Source organism: Lolium rigidum, chromosome 2 (assembly GCF_022539505.1).
Source record: "Lolium rigidum isolate FL_2022 chromosome 2, APGP_CSIRO_Lrig_0.1, whole genome shotgun sequence".
Classification (NCBI taxonomy): Eukaryota; Viridiplantae; Streptophyta; class Magnoliopsida; order Poales; family Poaceae; genus Lolium; species Lolium rigidum.
In genome coordinates, this window is record NC_061509.1 from 78,050,197 (window position 1) to 78,062,805 (window position 12,609).

Genomic DNA, 12,609 nt, shown 5'->3' on the forward strand with positions numbered 1-12,609 from the left:
TTGCCAACAAAATGTCCGGGATCACCGCAGTTGAAGCACACGAGAACCTTATACCTGGGGTCAAGGACTTGTTCTGGCGGCACATGAGGAAGTGCAGCAGCTGCAGCAGCCGAAGAAGATGTTGCCGCTGTCGGAGCAGAGGTGTTGGAGATTTGGCGAGGACGAGGCGCAGGACGAGGCGGAGGAGGGGGGCTCTGTGCACCCGCACCCGCGGTACGAGTAGGAGGTTGCTGAGGAGGCCTCCGAGCCTGTTGATGATAGCGTCCCTCTCCCTGTCGGCCGCCATCAGCCATTGATTTGCGGCGGAGGATCTCCACAAACGTAGAACGTTGGCCTCCTCCGCCCCACCCGTCGCGTGCAAAACTGAAGAACTTGGGAGTTTGTCGAATCCGCTCGAATCTCGCTACGGGGAAGCAATCCTTCGGGGTGAAGTGCTTGAGCTCATATAGTTCGCGAAAGATCCAGCAGATCGTGGGAGAGGAGGTGGGCGAGGAGCAAGGAACCCTAGGTTTGGGTGGGGATGGGATGGACCAGAGTTGCCCGAAGTGTTTCTCAAACCCCTCGACCATAGAAGACGCCCTAGAGAAACCCGTCAAAGGAATGGGACAAGTGGGTGCCACCAAAGGCGCCATTGCCAACGGACTGGAAGGTGGGGTACATGAGTTCAAACTCAGGGACTCGCGGGCAGCCGGAATTGGGATGGGCGAGCCAACCGCAGCCACCCGACGATGGCAGAGGTGCCTTGGAACAACACCCCGATCCCCAGGCCATGGAGGTGGCTTAGATCGGAGCCGCCGCCTGCGCAGAAGCGCGGATGAGGAGCGCAGGTTCGGCACCAACACCGACGAAGAGCATGCCTGAGAACCAACCGCAGGCGCAGCGAGCAAGGAGAACGGGCTTGAGCCATCGCCACGCGATTTCCCCACGCCCGGACGGGGGAATCCGTCCCTTTTTTTGAGAGCAACCACATATTTCATTAATTGAACACCAAGTTACATGAAGCAACACATGTGGAAACTAAAAGACAAACCGGGATAAAATGATTATCCTGAATTTGCGGATAAAAACCTAAAAGATCGAGAAATACAAAACGATCTCTAGGGTTTGCCGCAACCACCGTAGCCACTGCCGCCGTCCAATTCCAACGCCGCCGAGACGAACGCAAGAAGAGACGTCGAGCCTCCACCTTTGCAAGATCCAAAAAGCACCATCGCCATCGAGGCTTTGTGAGTCGATGAACAGAGCTCGCTTGCAAGCAACGAGGCACATGTCGCTGTGGCACGTCGACCGGGGGACGCCCCCGTGCTGTCTTGGACCAAGATACGTCGCCTCCCATCGACGAAGTCGGAGAAGAACGACATAACCACCACCTCCGGACCAACATCTTCGCTCCAGAAGAACCACCTCGCCCCGGCCCCCAACGCCGTCGTGGACAACGACAAACGCCAGTGACACGTTGAGAAACAGATCTCGCCAGATTTGAAGAACGGCGAGAAGACCAAGCCGCCGACCTGAAAGATCGACAAGCACACGTTGCCAACAACTCCGAGACGTCGCCGTGAAGGTCGCCGCCGGTGTGGGAGTGGAGTTGTGGCAGATTTATTTCCCCGGGCGCCGCTCCCACCACCCCAACGACGCACCATAGGAGACAAAAACTAACCCTAACTACTAGGCCAGAACGGAGGAACGAGGTTCCCCCTCCCCGCCAGAGCGGCAAGCGGAGGGAGAGGAAACCAGGCCCAGCGCCCTGGCCGGAGATTGGGAAGATTGGGGATCGCCTCCGCCGCCGCCTCTCAGGAGCGGAAGAGGAAAAACGGTTCGGGTCACCCAGTTGTGCCCATGGGGGAATCCGTCCCTCTGCACAGCCTCCGGTATGAGATCGGTCACCAGCGCACAATCCCCACAAGGCTTAGCAGGATCCGCGTCCTGGATCGAAGGATTTTTCAGAGGATTTTGTAGATCGGGATGTGGGGAGGAGGGGGAGGTGGAGGGAGACGACCATCTAGCTGGCTTTCTGTGTAGACCTCATCGAGGTGGAACATTTCTCACCTGTCAAGCTTGATTTTACATTTTGTGGTAAACGTTGCGAAATTTCATGAAAAAATCTCTTTCTGTCTTTTTTTTTGTTGAGAATTTGTCTTTCTATTTTCGTGAAAATCTAAATACAGTATAGATATTCGTCAAAGGCCACCTAATTGCACGTACAGTGTAAGTTCGTTGAGGAGAAGACACAGAAGTTGCTGAAGATGATCAGAGATGCAATGCATGTACTAAATTAATAGCACAATATAGAGATATTACAAGCATGCGCGGAGCACGCGTACAAATTTACATTTCACACCCACACCCTTGCATATATACCTCTCGCACGCACACAGGTATACCATGCACAGGACGACGATGCTTTTGGCCTAGTGGAACTTGAGGCTGGTGAGGATGTTGTTGTTGACGGGGTCGGAGAGGTGGTCGAGGAGGTTCTGGAAGGGGCCGACGCCGGTGAAGATGGCCTGGAGGGACATGCCCAGGAAGGCGAGCATGGCGAGGCGGCCGTTCTTGATCTCCTTGAGCTTGAGCTCCTTCATCTCCTTCTCGCTCTTGGTGCCGAACCCGAGCGGGTTGAAGATGGGGCCGCCGGGGTAGGCTGGGTCGCCGGAGCCGCCGAGGTACTTCTCGAGGCCCAGGAAGTACTGCTTACCCATGGAGCCAGGGTTGTACCAGTCCTGGAGCCGCCGGTGCTCGGCGAACCCGATGAGAGCCATCTCGAACACGAATAGCGTGTAGGGGTCGGCCCAGTACTGGTAGGTGCCCGCCGGCGGGATCGCGCCAGCCTGGAACCACGGGATGGCTGTCTCCGAGGGGACAAGACCCACCTTGCCCAGGGCCTCCGGGGCGATCATGCCCACCACCCCCATCATCGCCGTCCGGCCGTTGAAGATCTCGCCGTAGGCCAGCCACCTGGGCTCGATGAAGCCGCCGGTGCCCTCTGGGTCGGACAGACCCAAGGGGTCGAAGCCAAAGTCACCGGGCAGACTGCAGAACCACAGAAATCTCAGTTAGTTACCGGAAGAACCATCGTGTTAGAACTTAAACCATACGGTCTTGTGTCGCGACTTACGTGCCGTCAAGGTAGGTGAGGGACTGCTTGGACGCGAACCACAGCTGCCTGTTACCTTGCTGAAAGAGAAAACAAAGGTAAACCATAGTTAGTAAATAAGCTCCGGTGACACTAGATAACAAAGAGCAGCATATGTAGAGATGATCGAACGGACCTTGGCAGGGGGAGAGGACGATGCCCTGACGATGAAGGAGGACTTCCGGGAGGAAGACGACCTGGAGATGGAGGACTGCACTGGCCTCCCGGACAGAAGACCCTGAGCCGCCATTGTTCCTGCAAGCTCCTCCTCTTGCTGCTCAGAGAGATGAGGCAGGTGCGGTGTGTGGTGAGACTGAAGATGAAAGTGTGTGCTCCAAACTCGTCACTGCTACAAAAGGAGAGAGGAACGTGTGCTTGTGGCTGGGCAGCAGCGGGGCCAGGAAAATCTAATTCAGATGTGAGGTGCAACCCGAGCGGATGAGGGCATCTGTGGACCCAGTAGAAGTTCGCCATGTGGCGAGTACGGTGAGATAAGGGGGCCTCTCAGCAGCTTAGGTTGCATACTTCCATTCCCTTGGCTGAGATTTTTCAGACCCCAAGCACAAGCAGGCTTGTGGACAGCACAGACCAGAGCAATTTTGAGTCTACAGCATGCATTACTTGGGAGATATGAGATCCCATGGCTGCTCTAATGAGCCTATCATGTATCGCCATGTAGATAAGGGAAGAATTTCTGGAACTAAATCCTGAAATTTCTTCACTTAAGAAACTACTTTGGCAGTTAATATTGTATACGGTCATATGAAGCCAAAATGAATTTCGCAAGGCAAAAAAGGGTGCATGTTTCAGTTCTCCACAAAAGTAATACAAATCACTGAGCTGCCAGTCTGTTACATTCCGATGAAAATTAAAATACGGTGGATGAGGTTTGCACCTGTATGTTCTACAGCCCTACGGGTACCCATTTGATCCTACCAAAAAAAGGAAGCACATTGTATCCACCAAGAGTCCAAGACTATACTTAATAAACTTTAGCCAGCTTCCAGAAGTTGCACATTTTAGGGTGCCTTCATTACATTAGTCTCCGCTCTCATGTACCTGATAGACAAAAGGTTACAGTCAGTTCTTTTGGATGTGCACTGAACTGTTATTTAATCAAATTTTTGGTTTCCGGTTGTTTACAGTTTTGTGCCTTCTTGGCGTTCTTCTTTTAACACAAAATGGCATACATTTGAGCAAAAGAACTATTTGATCTGTTTTATTATCGACATGCAGCTTCTAGTTTCTCGTGGTGCGTATTAAGCTTGATGGCTAAGCTGGTTTCAACAGTTCATAATCAGACTTTTCCTGCATTGTGGGCTTCCAAACACAAAGCAATGAAACTAATAATCCATATGTATATTTATTATTTGACAAGGCAGACAGAAATTTCACAAAGTATGGAGCACTACTTTACACCATGTATAATAATGTAAGCATTTTATGAAACATGTAAAAATCATGAAAATAATTTATTTATTTTGAGTTTTAATTTCATGTAAGTACATAATATTTGTTTAAATTACAGCAAATGTGAAGATTTAAATATTTTCTCCAGCACAGTATACAATGCCAAACTAAAATATAAGCTTACCATAATTTTGATATTTCTGCGAAAATCGATACAAAGCCTTCACAACAGAACCATATTTCATTGAATTCAGTGAACCCATATACCTACACACACAACAAAATATGTTTTAGCACGTGGTAAATAAAATAGTAACACTAGTAATGTGAATAAGGATAAACTGAGAACCAAGAACTGGCTTGGTGGCTTGAGCTCCGAATGTTGAGCTCGCCCACCCGGGTTCGAATTGCAGGTGATGTGTTCGGACTAAACAGGGTGCTATCCGCGTGAAAAGTTGTTGGAGAGATCTCACCTATCTAACATCCTATAGCCAAGGGAGGGAGCATTCCCCCGGTGGTCAAAGCTTGGGTGAATAAGGATAGACCAATGAGCTTCTGAGTGCACATAATCACCCCTCAACCTCAGGTGGAATAGTTTTCCATGTGATTTGAGCAAGTTCATTAAACTTGCTTACTATGGAAACTAGTGGGAATTTTATAAAGGGAGGAAAAAACTTACATAATCTCTGTGAACCGTAATCTCCACACAGGAAATCCTAAATGACATCTAGCAGGACCATACACAAGAAGAAGATCAGGTTCTGGCCCACCACTACCTGATGGAAAGATTGGAACGGTAAGTGCTAATCTAGAATTGCGATATACAGATTCCTAAACATTAATGATTAGGGAAAATATAATAAGAATTTGGAGGAGATGATTTTTCAGAACATACCCACTGCTCTGAGTGCGCTAGCCATGTCAGCTTCTGTAAATGCAATGCCATTTTTGCTGTGTTCATGAGTATCGCAACTGCAGAAATCTGAGCACAGTAAGTTTGCTGCTTTAGCAATGCCTTCCTTACCATTAGAACCAGAAAGACACTCTATATGCATCCCTCCATGTGCATTAAGATCCTACAGGTCCAGATGAGTGATACAACAGTTATAAGAGTGATGTGTATACCAGTCAAATAATGGCTAACAATCACCCTGGTCCATATTTTAGACAGTAAAATGGGCCAGCAGAATTCTGTATTAAGCAACTTACTAAATAACTTGACTTCTCATCTCTTCGGGCATCTATACCAGGTTCAAGCAATTCCTTCAGTACTCCTGTAGAGGATTGTCAAATGGTCAGGCATGTCTCTCCGCACCGTTGATTGTGCACCAATCAGTGCATGAAGCTGAGAAGTAACAGGAAACATTGTAATTATCTTGGCTTATTATGTTATTTCAAAAAGATCTGGTATATTGACATGCTCCCTTTCTCTTTTATTTGGATGTTAGAAAGGTTACAAGTTTAGTGATTTTCTACATTCAGTATCTGATGCACAGTTCAAACTATTCGAAGTAGTATCATGTAAAATACATAAATTATGAAGGCTGTTCTTTTCACGGTACAGATTTGCAGAAGAAAACTTGAAGGGCAAACCATTTTTTAAAAAAGCACCCAACGTTGTTATCCCATATTGTCAATAAACTTGTTTAATTTCTGCCTTTCTTCACCATCAAAGGCAGGCGCTCAGACGCATTTCATTAAGAAATAAGAAGAAAGAGTTTTGTGTACAGGTAAGTATAGGCCAATATGGCTAGAAAAGAATAAACCATATGTACTCAAACAAGTAAGCATGTGGCAAATGTTCATTATCACACCTTCAATGTCATAGAGAACTACATGTTTAACGCCAATAGTTGAGAGCCACCGTAAAAGCTGCTTGATCTTCAAAATATTATCTGTTTCTCTTCTGTCAACTACAATGCCCACGTACTTAAGTCTCTCAAAATGAATATTTCGGTACTTGGGCAGCAACTCGGACGAAATAAGATAGCATTCTAGATAATTACTCAGATGCGACCACAAATCAAAAAGGCTGATCAACATGTGGGTGAGGTACCATAGCAGCCCTAAGATGAGCTCTACTATCGTGGATGACCAAGATATCTGCATTTAGCCAAGATAAAGTAACACAGCTCTCTGTACACTTCCCTGAAAATTCAACATGAAATTACTAACATCATTAGTTGCCTCCTGTAATTCTACCAGATGGATGGTCATGGGATAGGAATAATAGGATCAACGAAGTAATAGATAACAAGTGTCATGTTTCTCTAATACTATGAAAGGTAAAAAGAATAAATTAATAGTATCTACTAATCACCTCGATTTGTAACAGCTGATAATCATTGGCATGTTTTCGTATACATCCTAGCATTTTTCTATCTCATCTAATCATGCAGACAGATGGAGAACATGCACATGCTTGGAACAAAACCAGCAAAGACATAGCTGCGCTTCGTCAGATTTATCCATCGAACACACATCTTCATTTCATAATTAAGTAGACAACTCCATAGAACCAAAACAATGCAGGCCCAGCTAGCACAAACACATAGGAAGTGCCATGTCATATAGCCAGAGATGTGTTCTCTTAACATAGCATTTCATGATATTAACATGTCTGATGCATTCAATGCTAAAAAAGGTCTGCTGCATTCTGTGCTAAAAAAACATGTCTGGTGCATCCAGCTTGACAACGATACTGACATGTTCCAGAGAAGGCCAACATTGCTCTAATTTTAACCACATTCCCTAACGGGAGCCACCAAATATGCCGGCTAGCATGGCAACACAAGTAGGATTAGACGAGTAAATAAGTTTTAGAGCTCACAGGGCCCTTAAATAGTACTACTGCAAGCAATGCAATGGCATAATGTGTCACAGGGCCACAAGGGCGGATCTAGATGGTGTGAGGGGTGTGCAGCCAAGATTTCTGGAGGTCAACGGGGTTTGACTAATTCACTGTACGGGAAAAGGCTCATACCTCGACAACCAATGTCCAAGATCGCACGGGTGCCCTAGATTTGAGTATCGATCCAGGCGAGCGAGATTGGGATTATAGTGCTCACACCAAAGAAAAGTAGGGTTCGTCACGAGGTCAGTCCGAGCACCGAGCACGGGACCCCGGATAGATCCCCAACCTACGGCTCCACGCCAGTCCCGTAGACCGTATGGGAAAGGACGAGGGGATGCCGTCAGAGCTAGTTGCCGCGGTGCCGCCGCCGGCGCGAGGGAGAAGGAGAAAGAAGAGGGGAAAGTTCTTCCCACGCGGGAATTCAGATGAGGAAATTTTGTACTGCTAGTTTCGACTCTAGACTGGGTAAATTGCATCTAACAATGGAGGTCCTAAATTTCTTAGAATCTTTTTTCCCCTTAAACACGAGGCAGAAGATTTAACTATTCCATCAGTAATTTTTAAAAAAAGCAAATTTTGCTACGGGACTATCTGATTTGCCGAAATAAATTGGCAAATTGGCACATTTTCCAAAACACACCGTACAAACAAAAAATGAAAAATTTGACACATTGCTAGCGTGCTTATCCTAGGCAAAAGATGTTAAAATTTTCATCTCTTTCAATATGGTGTGTTCTGATAAATGTGTCATAAAATTATAATTATAATGATACATGATAAAGATGCAATCGGATGGTGTGTTTCAGTAAACACCATAAAAATAACGATATCATGTACTACACATTTCCCAAAAATAAATGGTGGCGAGTCAATAGTGGAAGGGTCGCACACATTTTCTCTTTTTTCGATGGAGTCAACCCACACTCGTCCACCATTACCACTACACAATAAAAAATCAACAGGGCATCGAACCAACCAGTCTCACACCTTTATTGGAGAACAAATGTCTTGACAGCTATTGCCTCGTCTCTTTGTCAGAGATGAAAAAGCAACCACTACACTGGTTGTTTCACTCGACACATCAACGCCAACATCAAAGACAACCTCGTCGCCCACACCACACAAGGTCAAAGCCTTCAAAGCTGCCAAACTCTCGAGGTCGTCACCCCGAATTTCATCACTCCGTGCCCTAAGCGGTATGTTGAAACCACCTTCTGGGGAGCCGACCAACATGCAACCACTCGCTCTCGGTTGTGAACCCGCACCGCTCATTGCCCATGACATCCTGGCCTAGGGTTTAATAGGATTGATAGGATACTCAAACCAACAAGTTGCAACTTCTTTTCCGGGAGCTCATCGGCAAAGAACTCCGAGGTTAAGCATGCTTGGTCCGGAGTAATTTGAGGATGGGTGACCGACCTAGAAGTAGTTCCCGGGTGCACACGAATGAGGAGAAAGTGCGCAGGAAAGACATGTGTTGGTCTGTGGGGCCATTCTAGAGATCCTAGTGAGCTTCCAGGGGTGACATGCATGCCTGGCCGGTGGGTGGCCGAGGTGTTACATTTGGTATCAAAGCCGAACTTCGCGATTACACGGGCATGTGCGGGTCAGGGGTTCGGGCATGTGGCGCATGGCTGGTGTGGCCCGTCGTGGCACACGGCATGGCACATGTGACAGCCATGGACGCACAGACGTGTGCCAAGAGGGGACGTTCCTAGCCTGGGGTTGATCGACGAGGGCGTCGATCTTCTAAGGGGGATGAGTGTGACATCCCGGCCTAGGGCTTAATAGGATTGATAGGATACTCGTACCAACAAGTTGCAACTTCTTTTCTGGAAGCTCATTGGCAAAGAACTCCGAGGTTAAGCATGCTTGGCCTAGAGTAATTTGAGGATGGGTGACCGACCGAGAAGTAGTTCCCGGGTGCACACGAGTGAGGACAAAGTGCGGAGGAAAGACATGTGTTGGTCTGTGGAGCTAGTCTAGAGATCCTAAAGAGCTGCCAGGGTAACAGGCCCGGCCGGGGGTGGTCAGGGTGTTACATTGCCTAACGCCCAAGATGCACAAGACAAACACTAGTAGACCACGAATGACACACCACATTCTAGTTTGCCGCCCTGACATATCATCCAACCATCCTTATTATAATGTGTCGGCTGAGATGATGACCATGTTGCCCCACAACTCAAAGTTGTCACCCAAGTTGTGTTGAGATGCAACTTTGTCTCGTGAAGTTACCGCCGCACCAATGCCCGAGGTGGTCACCTTGGCACACATCAATCATCTCAGATAGGCTGCCTCGGCATCCAATGCACACGACAAATAGAGCCAGACACAACGGTTGTAAGCTGACCATCCAAAGCGACGTATCCAAGGTGGTCAGGACATAGAGGCCAAGGTCGCCCACTCCAAAAAAAAACTAGACTTGTTTTTCTCCAAAAGATCCCAAAAGCCCCTCTTGAAGGGTGAGGAAATGGATCTCCATGACAAGCCTCCAAGAAGAAGAACGACGCGAGCAGACTTTGCCATTATTGACAACAAATGAGAATTAGCTAGGACAAGGCTTTCGCCTAAGCTCCACCTCGCTCAATGTTCACCAACCCAATTGTTGAATTTTTCATGCACTCCACACCAGTGATGCACATTAGCTGCCCACAAATTGTGCTTCTGCGCTTTTCGCTACCACGACATCACCAACTCTCGACATTGAGGTTGCACATGCTGCAATTGCGCCTCCTCCTGCAAATGCCACCATCGATGTGACACCGCCACCACGTCCTTATAACCCCATACACGCCTGCTGTCATTAGAGCATCTCCACTCGTCTCCCCGACGAGGCCCCCGAGCGACGTTTTTTCCATCCGGACGGCGAAATTCGGCCCAGTCGCGCCCCCGGTTCCTCGTTTTCGTCCGGATTTGGCCCTTCATCCATCCGGCGAGCCCACGCCATCCCCGGTCCCCGGGCGCGCTCGGGGACTCGGACGAGTGAAAAGCGGGGAAGGGCCCGATCTGTCGGCGACTCGACACACGAACCCCACCGCCACCTCGATCAAAATCTTCCCCACCCCTCGTATCTCTCTCGCCGCCGGCACCACCCCGCCGGCTTGTTGCCCAGATTCCGCCGTCCCTCCTTCTCCACATGCCTATATTCCGCCGTCTTTCGACGAAGGCCTATCTGGCTGCTCCTCCACCGGCCTGTTTTGCGACTTTGGCCTACTCCTCGTCGCTCGCGGCTCGGGTTGCCTCGACCACGCCCGTCAGGTGTTCGTCCATTTGCCTCGCCGGCCATGGACTCAGACGAAGAGGAGGAGCAGGATGTTCGTCGAGCTTATGCGAGAAGAGATGGCAGCCGCCGTCCAAGACCGAGGAGCACATGATGATCCTCGGTTGCTTGTCAAGCATGTACGCCGGACCGGCAACCGGTCGACGTGGTGGGTCGGCACCGGGTCGCCGGAAGTGCAAGCCGAGACAATGAATGGAGGGCTATCGCATGTTGTACGCCGACTACTTCGCCGATAATCCATTGCACGGTGAGAGTGTTTTCCGGCGTCGTTTCGGGATGAGCGAAAGCTATTTACGCAAATTGTGTATGCCATCCGAGACTTTGACCCCTACTTCGGATGCAAGGCGGATTGCACTCGGTTTGGTTGGATTTTCGTCACCGCAGAAGTGCACGGTGGCTATGAGGATGCTCGGCGTATGGAGCTCCCGGTGATGGTGCAGATGACTATCTTCGGATGGCGGAGTCCACCGCCCTTGATTGTTTCTACCGGTTCTGCATGGCCGTCATAGCAGTGTTCGGGGACTTTTACTTGAGATCACCCACTGTCGAAGACACTCAGAAGATCCTTGCAACAAATGAAACTAGGGGTTTTCCAGGGATGCTTGGAAGCATTGACTGCATGCATTGAAAATGGAAGAACTGTCCGTTTGCGTGATAGGGAATGTACAAGGGTCACAAAAACGGCTGCACTGTGATACTTGAAGCAATGGCTACCCATGATCTCTGGATTTGGCACTCTTTCTTTGGTATGCCTGGATCCAACAATGACATCAACGTCCTAAACTGCTCCCCGATCTTTTCCAAGCTTGTTGAGGGTCATGCTCCCCCGGTGAACTATGTGATCAATGGTCGGTACTACAACAAAGGATACTACCTTGCAGACGGTATCTATCCAAAGTGAGCAATATTTGTGAAGACTATCTCGAAACCTAGCACCCCCAAACTTTGCGAGTTTGTGAAGAAACAAGAAACTTGCCGAAAAGACGTCGAGCGTGCATTTGGTGTCCTCCAGCAGAGATTTGCTGTCATCCGGTTCCCCGCTATGACTTGGTCCAAAGATCAGATGTGGGAGGTGATGAACTGCTGTGTGCCTACACAATATGATTATTGAAAATGAGCGAAAACATCCGGTTCCTCTGGCTGAGCAACAAGCACCATATGAGAGAGAGGGACCTCTTGCACAGCCTAATCACCAGGTGCCTCCATCATGGGCTGCCTTCATTGCTATGCGCCAGGAGATCCGAGACTCTACAATGCATCAACAGCTGCAAGATGATCCGGTGGAGCACATATGGACGCTCCGAGGCAACGCCAACGCCGACGCCAACTAGTGTGTCTTTATTTATTTGTTTCAAAACTTTGTGAAATTGTGTGCTTCATTTGTTTCAGCACTTGTTAAACATTGTACTGATTTTCGCCCAATTTGTTTCAGCAATTTCCTGAATTTTGTTCGCCAAACTTGTTAAATTTTATGTCGAATTTGATTGAAATATGTCAAATGCCCAAGTTGGGGGTGTCCTGCAGGGGGGACGGTTGGAACTTCGGCGCTCCCCAGGCCTAATTTTCCTCCAATCCGGACGAAACTTTCGTCGGATTTGGGCGTGGGGAGCGCCAACGAGTGGAGCGCCAACGAGTGGAGATGCTCTTAGCCCACTTCACCCACATCTAGCTTAGCTTGACTAGAAATCAAATATGCCATCACACTAGGAATTGGAGGAGGTAATCTCAAAAGATATTGCAACTTAAGAGAATGAGTGGTGTAGGATGGGATGGAGATCAACGCATGATTGTTCTTGACCATGAGCATTACAAAAACCATGTTAATGTATGACTACCCATTAGTTGCTAGAATTGCATTGGAATGGTTGGAATGGAATGGAGGGAGTATATGGTTCTACCTGTCCAAGACGAACAGGTATACGGTAGCAC

The 12,609-nt window shown here is 48.4% G+C and overlaps 2 protein-coding genes across 2 annotated transcripts; both read right to left on the reverse strand.

The window, feature by feature from the left end:
• Positions 1 to 2,237: 2,237 nt before the first annotated feature.
• LOC124691983 (chlorophyll a-b binding protein 8, chloroplastic-like) lies at positions 2,238 to 3,501 on the reverse strand. The gene is made up of 3 exons (XM_047225285.1): positions 3,270 to 3,501; positions 3,116 to 3,174; positions 2,238 to 3,030 (listed from the first exon to the last, which is right to left on the reverse strand). Exons 1-3 carry the CDS (start codon positions 3,381 to 3,383, stop codon positions 2,412 to 2,414), a joined length of 792 nt encoding a protein of 263 aa, XP_047081241.1. The 5' UTR covers positions 3,384 to 3,501; the 3' UTR covers positions 2,238 to 2,411.
• A 389-nt stretch (positions 3,502 to 3,890) lies between these two features.
• On the reverse strand, positions 3,891 to 7,830 carry LOC124686764 (dehydrodolichyl diphosphate synthase complex subunit NUS1-like). Its single transcript, XM_047220665.1, has 7 exons — positions 7,527 to 7,830; positions 6,358 to 6,691; positions 5,753 to 5,817; positions 5,439 to 5,619; positions 5,223 to 5,319; positions 4,728 to 4,810; positions 3,891 to 4,192 (listed from the first exon to the last, which is right to left on the reverse strand). Exons 2-7 carry the CDS (start codon positions 6,650 to 6,652, stop codon positions 4,185 to 4,187), a joined length of 729 nt encoding a protein of 242 aa, XP_047076621.1. The 5' UTR covers positions 6,653 to 6,691; positions 7,527 to 7,830; the 3' UTR covers positions 3,891 to 4,184.
• Positions 7,831 to 12,609: the final 4,779 nt, after the last annotated feature.